This window comes from Saimiri boliviensis, chromosome 14, assembly GCF_048565385.1.
Source record: "Saimiri boliviensis isolate mSaiBol1 chromosome 14, mSaiBol1.pri, whole genome shotgun sequence".
Classification (NCBI taxonomy): domain Eukaryota; kingdom Metazoa; phylum Chordata; class Mammalia; order Primates; family Cebidae; genus Saimiri; species Saimiri boliviensis.
In genome coordinates, this window is record NC_133462.1 from 27,792,407 (window position 1) to 27,809,104 (window position 16,698).

A 16,698-nucleotide genomic window follows, 5' to 3' on the forward strand; every position below is an offset into this window, starting at 1 on the left:
TTGTATTGGTATTTGAATTTGATGTAGCAAGCCCCTCTTCATGATTTTATAAACTGATTTTAGAAGGTAAAAAGACCTTCTTTGGTTGGGCCCTTAGGGTGCTGAGATGCCCTCTGACTTTGTAGTGGGGAGGGGTTGTAGCTTGGTCACAAGGCTGCTGGGTCTGCACTAGGATCCACCTTTAGTTGGCTTGTTACAGGGGCTTGGGTAGTTGTAATTCCCATTTAATTTCTGGACAGACTGCATATCCTTCAGGAGTTGGCTCTGTTGGGCAGACACTAGGGCATGTTTTGGCAGTTGGATTAGCATATGGTCGGCCTTGTATCAGGGTGTGGATGAGTATGACTTTTACTGAGTACCAAAAAGCATTTCCTAAGGTAGGTGAGTTTCTATATAGGCAGAAGTGACCATAAACTGTGGCTCACGTAACTGAAACTGAGTCATTGAACCTCTTCAGAGACTACAGTAAAGGCCGAGGTCTGCAGGAAAGCCTACGTGACTGTAAATGGGTGTCTTGTTTTACGTCTCTAGAATGGCAGGGCCTGTCCCAGACTGTGGCTGGGAGGAGTTTGGGATGGTTACAGAGGAAGTTCAGATTTTCATTGGGACCAAGTTGGGTGAACCCTATCCTGGTCTGTAGCCAACAACAGGGGTCCTGTAGTTTCCCCCCTGAATTAGCGCCTGCCTTCTGAGTAGAACACTTCTTAATCTTAAGCTTTAACAGCATTTCCCAACTCCCTCCCTGGGTATCAGATCTCTCTTAGAGGCACTTACTTTCGAGATGGCGTCTTGCTACATAAACCAGCCTGGTCTCATATCCAGGCACGAAGCAGGTCTCCAGCCGTAATGTGCCATGTAGCTGTCGTTACAGGTTTGAGCCATAATGCCTGTTCTTGTCATAAAGAGTTTTTTTCAGGGATGGCTGACATTTTGTTTTTGCTGTAACGGGATATGAAAATAGGGTACTTTCAGTGTTTTTATTTTACTGATGCCACTTTCCTGATACAGTTTTACTTTGTGGTGTCTATTTCCTTTTTTTTTTTTTTTTTTTTTTAATACCCAGAGGGAGTTTCGCTCTTGTAACCCCAGCTGTAGTGCAGTGGCTGGATCTCGTCTCACTGGAACCTTTGCCTCCCGGGTTGAAGCAATTCTCCTGCCTCAGCCTCCAGAGTAGCTAGGAATACAGGCACATGCCATCACGCCTGGCTAAGTTTTGTATTTTTAGTAGAGACGAGGTTTCTCTCTGTTGGCCTGACTGGTCTTAAACTCTTGACCTCGTGATTCGCCCGCCTCAGCCTCTCAAAGTGCTGTGATTACAGACGTGAGCCACCTCACCCAGCCTTCTGTTTCATATATGTCTGTAATTTTAGATTCAGATGTTTAGGACAATATTCTAGAATGTGCATGGTATGCCTGAAGAAAATGCGATAGTTAGGCACTCCATATTTACTAAAATGGTTACTTATATTTTTAAGTTTGCTGCAGGCAAAAAGAAATACGGGATTTTCTTCTACTTTCTTCAGCCTGTATCTAAATAATAACGTAGTTTATTTCTTAATACATTTTTTACATAAGAGAGTGTATAACTCTGTTCTGTAAAATATTTACACATATTTTCTGTATTTAACAATGTAAGGCTATTCTTTGTTTCTAACGTTGGATTATAGCAGTTTCACTTTGTGTAAGAATAGCATATATGTAAAACATAAAAAGTAACTTTTTGTTAAATGCGTACTTATTAAAAGTTTCTCATTAGAATCTGATATTTGTCATTATACTTCGTATTCTATTTGTTTGTTTATTTATTTGTTTTTTAGAGACGGTGTTTCACCATGTTGGCCAGGTTGGTCTCGACCTGCTGACCTTAGGTGATCAGCCCACCTCAGCCTCCCGAAGTGTTGGGATTACAAGCATGGGCCACCATGCCTGGCCTATACTTAATATTCTCTAAAATTTTAGTGCCACACGGTGCATGCCAATCATTCGAAATAACTGTAATTGATGAGTACAGAGTAAAAGTTAATTACTGCAGTTACCTACACAATTTAAAAAATTTTTCTGAGATGGAGTGACCCTCTGTCACCCAGGCTGGATGGAATACAGTGGTGCAATCTTGGCTGACTGCAACCTCCTCTCCCTGGGTTAAAGAAATTCTCATGACTTAGCCTCCCAAGTAGCTGGGATTACAGACATGAGCCACCATGCCGACCAATTTTTGTATTTTTAGTAAAAACGGTGTTTTACCACGTTGGCCAGGCTTGTCTTGAACTCCTGATCTCAGGTAATTTGCCCACTTCAGCCTCCCAAAGTGTTAGGATTACAGGTTTGAGCCTCTGCACCTGGCCTCAGTGTAGGATTCCTAGTCTCAGTTTATTGTGTCTATTGGTTTTACTTAAGAATTCTGTTTTCAGACAATTTGCAATTCTGTTTGTACACTTTAAGTCAATTTGAGGTTTAATTAAGCAATGAATTATGCATGCACGTCATAATCAGATTATATATGTATGTGTGTTTCTCTGTAAATATGACCCGAATTTTGGACATGGCTTAACTTATATTCTTTCTTAGCTGATTTTTGATGGATGGTAGTCATGGAGATAGTCTTTTTTTTTTTTTTTTTTTTTTTTTTTTTTTTATGAGAGGGAGTTTCGCTCTTGTTACCCAGGCTGGAGTGCAATGGCGCGATCTCGGCTCACCGCAACCTCTGCCTCCTGGGTTCAGGCAATTCTCCTGCCTCAGCCTCCTGAGTAGCTGGGATTACAGGCACGCGCTACCATGCCCAGCTAATTTTTTGTATTTTTGGTAGAGACGGGGTTTCACCATGTTGACCAGGATGGTCTCGATCTCTTGACCTCGTGATCCACCCGCCTCAGTCTCCCAAAGTGCTGGGATTACAGGCTTGAGCCACCGCGCCCGGCCGAGATAATCTTCTTTTTGCCATATGTGTAACTATGAATATGCATATATATATATATATAATTTTAGTGAGAGAAATGGTCTTCTGATTTGAGGGTAATTTTCAGGTTGAGTACGGTGGCTCACACGTGTAATCCCAGCACTTTGGGAGGTCGAGGCAGGTGGATCACCTGAGTTCGGGGTTCAAGACCAGCCTGACCAACTTGGAGAAACCCCATTTCTACTAAAAATACAAAAATAAGCTGGGCGTGGTGGCAGGTGGCTGTAATCCCAGCTACTTAGGAGGCTGAGGCAGGAGAATCCCTTGAATCTGGGAGGAGCAGGTTGTGGTCTGCCATGCCATTGCACTCCAGCGTGGGCAACAAGAGCGAAACTCCATCTCCAAAAAAAAGGTAGTTTTCAAAACAATGTATAAATCTGGATTTGTTTTTTGCTTTTCTTTAAAAACACTGCGTATAAAACCATAACATAAAATGTACCATTTTAAATCTGTTGAAGTGTACATTTCAGGACAAGGCGTGTTTGTGGCTTTCATCTGTAATCCCAGGATTTTACGGGGCCAAGAGGATTCCTGGAGCCCAAAGCTTTGATACCATGCTGGGCAACATATGCAAACCCCTTTGTATTAAAAAATGTAGTAATAGCCAGGCATGGTGGTGTGCACCTGTGGTTCCAGCTACTTGGGAGATTAAGGGGGAGTCAGAATATTGCCACTGCACTTCAGTTTGAGTGAGAGAGACAGACCTTGTTTCAAAAAGAAAAAAGCCTGTTGATTTCAGGCATGTTAAGTATATTCAAATTGTTATGCAAAAGACTTCTAGAAACTTTGCATTTTGTAAAAGTAAAACTCAATACCCACTAAGTAACAACTGCTCATTTTACCCTCTCTCCAGGCCTTGACAGACAATCCTTCCACTTTCTGTTTTTATAATTTTGACTACCTAAGTATCTCAGATATGTGAAATTATACAGTATCCATAATTTTGTTCCTGAATTTAAGGTTCATCTTAAAATGTGACAAGTTTTCCTTTTTAAGGTGGAATAATATTCCATTGTACTTGTATGTGACATTTTTTGATATCTTTGTAAATCAAGAGACATCTGGGTTGCTTCAGTCTTTTGGCTTTTGTGAATACTGCTAAAAGAAACAAGAATTTTCAAATTTGTCTTCCACGTCCTCTGTTGCTTTTTTTTCTTCCTTGAGGTAGAATCTTGCTCTGTTGCCCAGGCTGGAGTGCAGTGTTGTATTGCAACCTCTGCCTCCTGGGTTCAAGCAATTCTCCTGCTTCAGCCTCCCAAGCTAGGATTACAGGCGCCCACCACCACACCCAGCTAACTTTTTGCAGTTTTAGTAGAAATGGGGTTTCATTATGTTGGCCAGGCTGGTCTCAAAGTCCTGATGTCAAGTGATCTGCCCACCTCAGCCTCTCAAATGGCTATGATTACAGGCTTGAGTCACTGCTCCTGGCCTGTGTTATATATTTTTCATATAGATATGTAAATGAAAAGCATTTATGACATTTAAAAATAATGGCTGCATCTGTGTTTTCCACCAGCAATTGCCATGGTTTCCATTTTTATTGCATTATGAACAGATTTGATGTTTTTTTAAAAATTTGTAGTGGTGATTGTTTTTTTCGTTTTTTTTCCCACACACTCTTACTCCGGTGCCCAGGCTGGAGTGCAGTGAGGCGCTCTTGGCTTACTGCAACCTCTGCCTCCTGGGTTCAAGTGATTCTCCTCCCTCCGTCTCTGAAGTAGTTGGGATTACAGGCACCCGCCACCGTGCCCGGCCAATTTTTGTATTTTTAGTAGACACTGGTTTCACCATCATGGCCACGATGGTCTCAATCTCCTGACCTTGTGATCAGCCCACCTTGGTCTCCCAGTGTGCTGGAATTAGAGGTCAGAGCCATTGGGTCCAGCTATAGTGGCCATTGTAATCAGTGTGAGCTGATTTTGTTTGTCATTGTGTTTTTTAAAATTATTATTTCTCCACAAATTAGTAACTTCGAGTGTTTTTTCAAATCCTTTTTTCCATTAGTGTAATTTCTTTTCTTTTTTTTTTTTTTTTTTGAGACAGAGTTTCGCTCTTGTTACCCAGGCTGGAGTGCAATGGCGCGATCTCAGCTCACCACAACCTCCGCCTCCTGGGTTCAGGCAATTCTCCTGCCTCAGCCTCCTGAGTTGCTGGGATTACAGGCACGTGCCACCATGCCCAGCTAATTTTTTGTATTTTTAGTAGAGACGGGGTTTCACCATGTTGACCAGGATGGTCTCGATCTCTCGACCTCGTGATCCACCCGCCTTGGCCTCCCAAAGTGCTGGGATTACTGGCTTGAGCCACCGCGCCCGGCCTTTGTTTGTTTTCTTTTTGAGACTAAGTCTCGCTCTATTGCCCAGGATGGAGTGCAGTGGTGGCATGGTGGCTCATGGCAATGTCTGCCTTTTGGTTTCAAACAATTATCCTACCAAGGCCCCCCAAGTAGTTGGGATTACTTACAGGTGCCTGCCACCATGCCCGGCTAATTTTTTGTCTTTGTAGTATAGATGGGGTTTCACCATGTTGGCCAGGCTGGTCCCAAACTCCTGACGTCAGGTGATCTGCCCACGTTTGCCTCTCAAAGTGCTGAGATTACAGGCAGAAGCCACTGTGCCCAGCCTTTACCATCATTTTGATAGTAAAGAAATCTGTTCATATATTGACATTTGATGGAGACCTTATATTTACATGTGCTCTTACGATGCTGTCTAGCATTATTTTAAGTTTTAATAGAGTGGACACATTTTAACATTCTCTATTTTTATAGGTAGAGTCTCATTATGTTGCCCAAGCTGATCTTGAACTTATGGACTCAAGTGAAGTGACTCCTTTGGCCTTCTAAAGCTGTAGGATTACAGGAATGAACCACTGTGCCTGCACTTCATGTAGTATATATATTTATATTTGATATATATATATGATATGGTTATGAAGTCAGTATCAAATACATATATTACATATATGATATCTATCATGTATATACCATATGTATTTCATACTGAGTCTCCCTCTGTCACCCAGGCTTGGGTGCAGTGGCAAGATCTCGGCTCACTGCAACCTCTGCTTCCCAGGTGCAAGTGATTCTTCTGCCTCAGCTTCCCTCCCAAGTAGCTGAGGTTACAGGTATGAATGCCCAGCTAATTGCTTTTGTATTTTTAGTGGAGGTAGGGTTTCTCTATGTTGGCCTGGCTTACCTTGAACTCCTGACCTCAGAAGATCCACTTTTCCTGGCCTCCTTAAACTGCTGGGATTATAGACTTGAGCCAGTGGCCTATTTTTTTTTTTTTTTTTTGATGGAGTCTTGCTGTGTCACCCAGAGTGGAATGCAATGGCATGATTTTGGCTCACTGCAGCTTCCGCCTTGTGGGTTCAAGTGATTCTCCTTTCTCAGCCTCTTGAGTAGCTCAGACTACAGGTGTGTGCCACCACACTCAGGTAATTTTAGCATTTTTGGTACAGACATGGTTTTAGCGTGCTATTCAGGCTGGTCTTGAACTCCTGACCTCTGGCAATCCACCTGCCTTGGCCTCCCAAGGTGCTAGGATTACAGGCATGAGCCAGGATGGCCTGCTTGGGTGATATGTTTTGTAGGGGTGTATTAGTGGTTACGAACATTCTCACATTTTATTTTGGAATGTCCTTTGGTTAATTTATTTTTTTTTTATTTTTTTTATTTTTTGAGACGGAGTTTCGCTCTTGTTACCCAGGCTGGAGTGCAATGGCGCGATCTCGGCTCACCGCAACCTCCGCCTCCTGGGTTCAGGCAATTCTCCTGCCTCAGCCTCCTGAGTAGCTGGGATTACAGGCACGCACCACCATGCCCAGCTATTTTTTTTGTATTTTTAGTAGGGACGGGGTTTCACCATGTTGACCAGGATGGTCTCGATCTCTTGACCTTGTGATCCACCCGCCTCGGCCTCCCAAAGTGCTGGGATTACAGGCTTGAGCCACCGCGCCCGGCCATGGTTAATTTATTTTATGTTTCACCTTGCTGACAGTGGACTAAGGCTGAAAAGGGCATCAGCCAGAAAGTCTTTATTTATTTATTTATTTTAATTTATCATTTTTTTAAAGACGGGATTTCACCATGTTGGTCAGGCTGGTCTTGCATTCCCGACCTCAGGTGATCCACCCACCTTGGCCTCCAAAGTGCTTGGATTACAGGTGTGAGCCACCGTGCCCGGCCAGAAAGTCTTTATTTTTATCTTGTTTTTGAAGTAAAATCATTCTGAATTAAGTAATATTGAGAAGTTCTCAGGGTATTTTTTTTTTTTTTTTGAGTCAGAGTTCTGCTTTTGTTGCCCTTGCAGAAGTGCAATGACATGATCTCAGTTCACTGCAACCTCCACCTCCTGGGTTCAAGTGATTCTCCTGCCGCAGTATCCCTAGTAAATGGGATTACAGGCGTGTGCCACCATGCCTGGCTAATGTTTGTATTTTTAGTAGAGACGGGGTTTCACCAAAAAGCCAGGCTGGCCTTGAACTCCTGACTTACGTGTCTGCCCATCTCCACCTCCCAAAGTGCTGGGATTACAGGCATGAGCCATTGGACCCAGCCAAGTTTTTTTTGTTCCTTGTTTTAATCTTTTTTTTTTTTTGAGATGGAGTTTCGCTCTTGTTACCCAGGCTGGAGTGCAATGGCGCGATCTTGGCTCACCGCAACCTCCGCCTCCTGGGTTCACACAATTCTCCTGCCTCAGCCTCCTGAGTAGCTGGGATTACAGGCACGTGCCACCATGCCCAGCTAATGTTTTGTATTTTTAGTAGAGACGGGGGTTTCACCTTGCTGACCAGGATGGCCTCGATCTCTCGACCTCGTGATCCACCCGCCTCAGCCTCCCAAAGTGCTGGGATTACAGGCTTGAGCCACCACGCCCGGCCCCTTGTTTTAATCTTAAAGTAACCTCTGTGTTACCTTTTGCCTATACTCTAAGATTCCTTTTTTTTTCTTTTTTTATGATGGAGTTTCATCATGATGGCCAGGCTGGTCATGAACTCCTGACCTCGGGTGATCCACCCATCTCAGCCTCCCAAAGTGCTAGGATTACAGGCGTGAGCCACTGTGCCTGGCCTCTAAGATTACTTTCATGAATACATTGAATTATTTGATGGTATTCAATACGTTTTACATTCCATTTATTTTTTGAAACGGAGTTTTGCTCTTGTTGTGCAGAGTGAGTGCAATAGCCCAGTATTGACTCTTTGCAACCTCCAGGTTTCAGGTTGAAATGATTCTCCTGCCTCAGCCTCCAAAGTAGTGGCATTACAGGTGCCTGGCACCATGCCCGGCTAATTTTTGTATTTTAAGTGGAGACAGGGTTTCACCATGTTGATCAGACCGATCTCGAACTCCCGACCTCAGGTGATCCACCCACCTTGGCCTCCCAAAGTGCTGGGATTACAGGCATGAGCCACTGCGCCCAGCCTATGTTACATGTTTGAATTTTGTTTTCCAAATTTATATTTTTGTGTTTCATGTTTTTTGGTAAGTCACATCACACCAGTTACTTGTGTTTTGATATTTAATTCATATTATAATTGTATATGACAATATTTGTACAGTTTAAGACCTGTGGAGCAAAATTAAATATGAATAAGCCTTATGTCTAATATCTATGGCCGATAGAGATATGTCTGTTTGTTTCCCTGTATAAATGTTATCCGTGTATTTTTGTGTTACTTGTGCATTTATTTTGTAGGTTTGTTGTAACCAGGTTGTGTTTTGTTTTTTGGTTTTTGTTTGTTTGTTTGTTTTTGAAGGGGGGTTTCTTTTGGCCCAGTGTGGAGTACAATGGCAAGATCAGAGCTCAATGCAGCCTCCGCCTTCCAGGTTCAATACATTTTCCTACCTTGGTCTTCCAAGTATCTGGGATTACAGGCATGCACCACCTCGAATTGCTAATTTTGTATTTTTAGTAGAGATGGGGTTTGACCATGTTGGTCAGGCTGGTCTCCACCTCCTGAACTCAGGTGGTCCTCCAGCCTTGGCAGTCCAATGTTCTGAGATTACAGGTGTGAGCCATCGTGCCCGACATGCAACCGTTTTTTAATCCTGTCTAGATGAGTAGCCATAAAAACTCTCCTAATTTCAACATCTGTTTATTCGTGAATTTTCATTATTTTTCTGTGGGTGAAACAGTTTTGGATTTGAAGATAATTTTAAAAGTGTAATAACTTTGCGGCCAGGTGCAGTGGCTCATGCCTGTAATCTAAGCAGTTTGGGAGGCTTGAGTTGGGAGGATCACAAGGTGAAGAGATCATCAAGACCATCCTGGTTAACATGGTAAAACCTCTTCTATACTAAAAATAGAAAAGTCAGCCAGGCGCGGTGGCTCAAGCCTGTAATCCCAGCACTTTGGGAGGCCGAGGCGGGTCGATCACGAGGTCAAGAGATCGAGACCATCCTGGTCAACATGGTGAAACCCCGTCTCTACTAAAAATACAAAACATTAGCTGGGCATGGTGGCACGTGCCTGTAATCCCAGCTACTCAGGAGGCTGAGTCAGGAGAATTGCCTGAGCCCAGGAGTCGGAGGTTGCGGTGAGCCGAGATCGCGCCATTGCACTCCAGCCTGGGTAGCAAGAGCGAAACTCTGTCTCAAAAAAAAAAACAAGGAAAAGTCGGGGGCATTGTGGCACACACCTGTAATCCCAGCTACTCAGGAGGCTGAGCCAGGAGAATTGTTTGAACCTGGGAGGTAGAGGCGACAGTGAGCTGAGATGAGCCAATGCACTCCAGCCTGGGGGACAGAGTGAGACTCATTCTGAAAGAAAAAAAAAAAACAAAAACAAAAAAAAAAACTCTGCGTTTATTTTAGGTATTATTCTCTATTTTTACTTACGTGTGAAAAATACATAACAAAATGTACAATAAGGTATTTCTAGCCCAGGCAAGGTATTGGACACCTATCATCTCAGATAGTCAGGGGGCTGATGCAGAGAATTGCTGGAAACCATGAGGCAGAGGTTGCCGTTAGCCGAGATCACACCACTACACTCCAGCCTGGGCGACAGAGCGTGACCGTGAAAAAAGAATCAGTTTTAAAAATGTGTTAAGATTTTATTTTTGGCCTAAACAGGTGGTCCATAAAGAAGACTGTTGTGTGAGCTCTTGAGAAGGCTGTGTATCCTGATGTTGAGGGGTGTTCTCTATACCTTCATTAGAAATCATTCTTTTGTATTGCCTGCTAGTCTTCTATTCCCTTACTAATATTGTCTTCTTTTATCATTATTACAAAAAGTGGGGTATTCAAATAATCTACTATACTTATATTGCTCTCTCTGTGTTAATTCAGTTTTGTTAGTATTTCATTGATGTATTTAAAATTCTAATTTGAGACACATACACACAGATACACACATGTCTAAACAAATTTGTCATAGTTCTCCGTAGGTCCTGCTTTGTTTTTTTGAAGTTTTGACTTAAAGTATATTTTACAAAATACGACAGTTTTTGGCTCAAAGTGTACCTTGTGTAGTATTATTTTGACCTCCTTTGCTCTCATTTGCTTAGTATTTACAGGAAACTTCTGAATCTTGATTTAAAAATTTTCATTTTGTTTTGTTTTTGTCCCAAGTTTTATTTGAAAAAATTTTACATCCACAGAAAAGTTTAAGAGATTAGTTGGCAGCTTTCCCACAGCTATATATCCTCTGGATCCACCAATTATAAATACTTAGTTTTTGTTTGTTTTTGTTTTGCATTTTAGGTTTTGGGGTACATGTAAGAACAGGCAAGATTGTTGTATAGGTACAGATGTGGCAGTGTGATTTGCTGCCTTCCTCCCATTCACCTATATCTGGCATTTCTCCCCCTGCTATCTCTCCCCAACTCCCCACCCCCCACTGTCCCTGCCCTATTTCCGCCCAACAGACCCCAGTGTGTGATGCTCCCTTCCCTGTGTCCGTGTGTTCTCGTTGTTCAACACCTGCCTGTGAGTGAGAACATGCGGCATTTGATTTTCTGTTCTTGTGTCAGTTTGCTGAGAATGATGCTTTCCAGGTTCATCCATGTCCCTACAGAAGGACAGGAACTCATTGTTTTTGATGGCTGCATAATATTCCATTGTGTATATGTACCCAATTTTCCCTGTCCAGTCTATGATCGATGGGCATTTGGGTTGGTTCCAGGTCTTTGCTCTTGTAACCAGTGCTGCAATGAACATTCGTGTGCATGTGTACTTATAGTAGAACGATTTATAATTTTGGGGATATATATACCGTAATGGGATTGCTGGGTCAAATGGAATTTCTGTTTCTAGCTCCTTGAGGAATTGCCACACTGTCTTCCACAATGGTTGAACTAATTTACACTCCCACCAGCACTGTAAAAGTATTTCTATTTCTCCACATCCTCTCCAGCATCTGTCGTCTCCAGATTTTTTAATGATCGCCATTGTAAGTGGCCTGAGATGGTATCTCAATTTGCATTTCTCTAATGACCGGTGATGATGAGCATTTTTTCCTATGTTTGTTGGCCTCACATATGTCTTTTGTAAAGTGTCTGTTCATATCCTTCGCCCACTTTTGAATGGGCTCGTTTGTTTTTTTTCTTGTAAATCTGTTTTAGTTCTTTGTAAATTCTGGGTATCAGCCCTTTGTCAGATGGGTAGACTGCAAAAATTTTTTCCTGCCGGGCGCGGTGGCTCAAGCCTGTTATCCCAGCACTTTGGGAGGCCGAGGCGGGTGGATCACGAGGTCGAGAGTTCGAGACCATCCTGGTCGACATGGTGAAACCCCGTCTCTACTAAAAATACAAAAAAAAAAAAAATTAGCTGGGCATGGTGGCACGTGCCTGTAATCCCAGCTACTCCGGAGGCTGAGGCAGGAGAATTGCCTGAACCCAGGAGGCGGAGGTTGCGGTGAGCCGAGATCGCACCATTGCACTCCAGCCTGGGTAACAAGAGCGAAACTCCGTCTCAAAAAAAAAAAAAAAAAAAAAAAATTTCCCATTCTGTTGGTTGCCGATTCACTCCAATGACTGTTTCTGTTGCCATACAAAAGCTGTGGAGTTTGATTAGGTCACATTTGTCTGTTTTGGCTTTTGTTGCCAATGCTTTTGGCTTTTTGGTCATGAAGTCCTTGCCTACGCCTATGTCCTGAATGGTTTTACCTAGATTTTCTTCTAGGGTTTTTATGGTGTTAGGTCTGATGTTTAACTCTTTAATCCATCTGGAGTTAATTTTAGTGTAAGGTGTTGGGAAGGGCTCCAGTTTCTGCTTTCTGCACATGGCTATCCAGTTTTCCCAACATCATTTATTAAACAGGGAATCCTTTCCCCATTGCTTGTTTTTGTTAGGTTTGTCAAAGATCGGATGGTTGTAGATATGTTGTGTTGCCTCCCAGGCCTCTGTTCTGTTCCATTGGTCTGCATCTCTGTTTTGGTACCAGTACCATGCTGTTTTGATTACTGTAGACTTGTAGTATAGTTTGAAGTCCAGTAGTGTGATGCCTCCACCTTTGTTCTTTTTGCTTAGAATTGACTTGGCTATGCGGGCTCTCTTTGGTTTCCATATGAAGTTTAAGGTGTTTTTTTCCAGTTCTGTGAAGAAGGTCATTTGTAGTTTGATGGGGATATCGTTGACTTTGTAATTTATTTTAGGCAGTATGGTCATTTTCATGATATTGATTCTTCCTAATCCTGAACTTTGAATGTTTTTCCATCTGTTTGTGTCCTCTCTTATTTCATTGAGCAGTCGTTTGTAGTTCCCCTTGAAGAGATCCTTTATGTTGCTTGTTAGTTGTATTCCTAGGTATTGTTTTCTCTTTGTAGCAATTGTGAATGGCAGTTCGTTCTTGATTTGGCTCTCTTTAAGTCCATGATTGGTATATAGGAATGCTTGTGATTTTTGCACAACGATTTTGTATCCTGAGACTTTGCTGAAGTTGCTTATCAGTTTCAGGAGATTTTGGGCTGCGACGATGGGGTCTTCTAGATATATAATCATATTGTCTACAAATAGAGACAAGTTGACTTCCTCTTTTCTTATTTCAGTACCCTTTATTTCTTTTTCTTGCCTGATTGCTCTGGCTTTACTTTTTTAAATAATCCTTTTTATTGAAAGTATGTCTCTAGTTGCAAAGATAATTACATATATATTTAGATAGTTTTCTGAAAGAGAAACTATACTTAATGTTATTGTATAGATTGTTTTAGTTGACTCTTGTCCTCTCTTATTTTTTTTTTGTGTGTGTGTTTGGTTGTTTGATTTTTGTATTGATATGCTTTCAGTTTATTTTTGTGTATCTATACCAATATTTTCTTCTTTCTTTCTTTCTTCTGTCTTTTTCTTTCTGCCTTCCTTTCTTCCTTTTTCTTTCTTTCTTTCTCCTTTTCTCTCTCTCTCTCTCGCTCTTTTTTTTCTGTCACTTTCTTTCTCTTTCTCTCTCTTTCTTTCATCTTTCTCTGTAGCATAGGCTGGTGTGCAGGTCAGTGAAACCACCTTTCAGGTCTCAGTTCAAGCAATTCCCCTGCCTCAGCCACCTCAGTAGGTGGGACAACAGACTGCACCAGCATGCCCAGATAATTTTTGTATTTTTAGTAGAGATGGTGTTTCACCATGTTGGCCAGTCTGGTCTTGAATTCCCGACCTCATCATCTGCCCTCCTTGGCCTCCCCATGTGCTGGGATTACAGGAAAATGCCACTGTGCCCAGCCCAGATATTTTCTTTTATTTTTCTTTTTTTTTTTTTTTTTTTTTTTTTTTTTTGTGAGACAGAGTCTCACTCCATCACCAAGCGCCAGGCTGGAGGGTAGTGGTGTGAACTTGGCCCACTGCAACCTCCGCCTCCCGGGTTCAAGCAATACTACTGCCTCAGCCTCCCAAGTAGCTGGGATTACAGGTACCTGTTAGCACCCCTAGTAGTTTTTTTTTGTATTTTTAATAGAGATGGTGTTTAACCCGGTTGCTCCGGCTGGTCTCAAACTCCTGACCTCAGGTAATCCATCTGCCGTTTTCATTTGATGTGCTGAGATTACAGGCATGAGACGTCATGCCTGTCTGGCAATTTATATTATTAGTTTTTGTTTTGTTTTGTTTTATTTTGAGACAGAGTTTCGCTCTTGTTACCCAGGCTGGAGGGCAATGGCACGATATCGGCTCACTGCAACCTCTGCCTCCTGGGTTCAGGCAATTCTCCTGCCTCAGCCTCCTGAGTAGCTGGGATTACAGGCAGGTGCCACCATGCCCAGCTAGTTTTTTGTATTTTTAGTAGAGACAGGGTTTCACCATGTTGACCAGGATGGTCTCGATCTCTTGACCTCGTGATCAACCTGCCTCGGCCTCCCAAAGTGCTGGGATTACAGGCGTGAGCCACCACGCCCGGCTTGTTTTGTTTTTTTAATGCACAGTGTCACTCTGTCACCCAGGCTGGATTTTAGTGACATGATCTTAGCTCATTGCAATCTCTGTCTCTTAGGATCAAGCAATTTTTAGGCTCAGCCTCCTTAGTAGCTGGGATTACATGTGGCCCCAACCATTCCCACCTACTTTTTTGTATTTTTAGTAGAGACAAGGTTTCAGCATCTTTACCAGGTTGGTCTTCAATTCCTGACCTCATGTGTTTCACCCCTTCACCCTCCCCAAATGCTGGGATTACAGGCATGAGCCACGGTCCCTGACTGGCAGTGTGCTTGAGGAGGAGGACCTGTGTCTGGTATGAGAAAGCGACATTTCTATTTCTTCTATGTGGCTTTTTGAATTGTGCTCACCTGGGGCCTTCGTACACTTAACACACTTATGAATTTTTTACGAATGGATTTTGGTCAGTATGTTTTTGTTACATTTATATGACCAGCAAGAAATGACAGCTTGTGGTATTTTGCTATGTGATCTCACTGATGTAGATTGTATGATTTTATACAATAGATTTGTAAAGTGTATTTATCTGAGTCTTGCCATTGAAGTAATGTGTTTCTATTGTTTCTTTCAGGTATGTCTTCTCATTTTGCCCAAGACCTTTTGCCAGGGCAGAGCATGAATGATTCTTTCCAAAAAACGATACTGAGCAGATATGAAAAACATGGATATGACACTTTAGGGTTAAAAAACATCTGTGAAAGTGTAGATGAGTGTCATGTGCACAAAGCGGGTTATAATGGAATTAACGAAAGTTTTACAATATTTCAATGTGATAAATATATGAACTATTTTATAAGTTTTCAAATTCCAACAGACATAAGACGAGACATATTGCAAAAAACATTTTCAAATATATACAATGTGGCAAAGCTATTAACCAGTCCTTAACTCTTACTACAGATAAGAAAATTCATACTGGAGAGAAACCCTACAAATGCGAAGAGGGTGGCAAAGGCTTCAACTGGTTCTCACACCTTACTATACATAAGAAAATTCGTACAGGAGAGAGATCCTACAGATGTGAAGAATGTGGCAAAGCCTTTACACACTCATCAAACCTTTCTACACATAAGCGAATTCATACAGGAGAGAAACCCTATAAATGTGAAGAATGTGGCAAAGCCTTTAAGCAGTCCTCAAACCTTTCTACACATAAGATAATTCATACAGGAGAGAAACCCTATAAATGTGAAGAATGTGGCAAATGTTTTGTACACTCCTCAGCCCTTTGTACGCATAAGAGAATTCATACAGGAGAGAAACTCTATAAATGTGAAGAATGTGGCAAAGGCTTTAACCAGTTCTCAAACCTTTCTACACATAAGCGAATTCATACAGGAGAGAAACGGTATAAATGTGAAGAATGTGGCAAAGCCTTTAACCAGTTCTCAAACCTTTCTACACATAAGAGAATTCATACAGGAGAGAAACCCTATAAATGTGAAGAATGCGGCAAAGCTTTTAAGCAGTCCTCAAACCTTTCTAAACATAAGATAATTCATACAGGAGAGAAACCCTATAAATGTGAAGAATGTGACAAACGCTTTGTACACTCCTCAGCCCTTTCTACACATAAGAGAATTCATACAGGACAGAAACCCTATAAATGTAAAGAATGTGGCAAACGCTTTGCACAATCCTCAGCCCTTTCTAAGCATAAGGGAATTCATACAGGAGAGAAACGCTATAAATGTGAAGAATGTGGCAAAGGTTTTACGCAGTTGTCAAACCTTTCTACACATAAGAGAATTCATACAGGAGAGAAACCCTATAAATGTGAAGAATGTGGCAAAGGCTTTGCACACTCCTCGCACCTTTCTACACATAAGAGTATTCATACAGGAGAGAAACCCTATAAATGTGAAGAATGTGGCAAAGGCTTTGCAAATTCCTCAGCCCTTTCTAAACATAAGAGAGTTCATACTGGAGAAAAACCCTACAAATGTGAAGAATGTGGCAAATCCTTTAAATATTCCTATAATCTTACTATACATAAAAAATTTCATGCTGGAGAAAAACCTTAGAGATGTGAAATATGTGGAAAAGCTTTCAAACTGGCCTCACACCTTAGTAGACATAAGAAAATTGATACTGGAGAGAAACCCTACAGCTGTGAAGAATGTGGCAAAGCTTTTAGCCAACCTGCAACCGTCACTTCGCTTAAGAAAATTCACACTGGAGCGAAACTACATAAAGATGAGAAGAATGTGGCAGAAACTTTCCCTCATTCCCCAGCCTCAGTAGACATAAGGTAATTCATACTGGAGAGTAACCCTATGAATATAATCAGTGTAGGAAAGCCTTTAACCAGCTCTCAACTCTTCCTACATCTGAGAAGTTATATGAAACATAAAACCTAGAAATATAAAGAATGTGATAA

The 16,698-nt window shown here is 41.8% G+C and overlaps 1 protein-coding gene across 1 annotated transcript in view; it reads left to right on the plus strand.

Annotated features, from left to right (window-relative positions):
- LOC101046829 (uncharacterized) overlaps positions 1 to 16,427 on the plus strand; it is a 39,194-nt gene extending 22,767 nt beyond the window's left edge. The window contains 2 exon segments of the mRNA XM_074385649.1: positions 14,890 to 15,096; positions 15,099 to 16,427. Coding sequence (XP_074241750.1) covers positions 14,890 to 15,096; positions 15,099 to 16,342 — 1,451 coding nt within the window. The 3' untranslated portion in view covers positions 16,343 to 16,427.
- Positions 16,428 to 16,698: the final 271 nt, after the last annotated feature.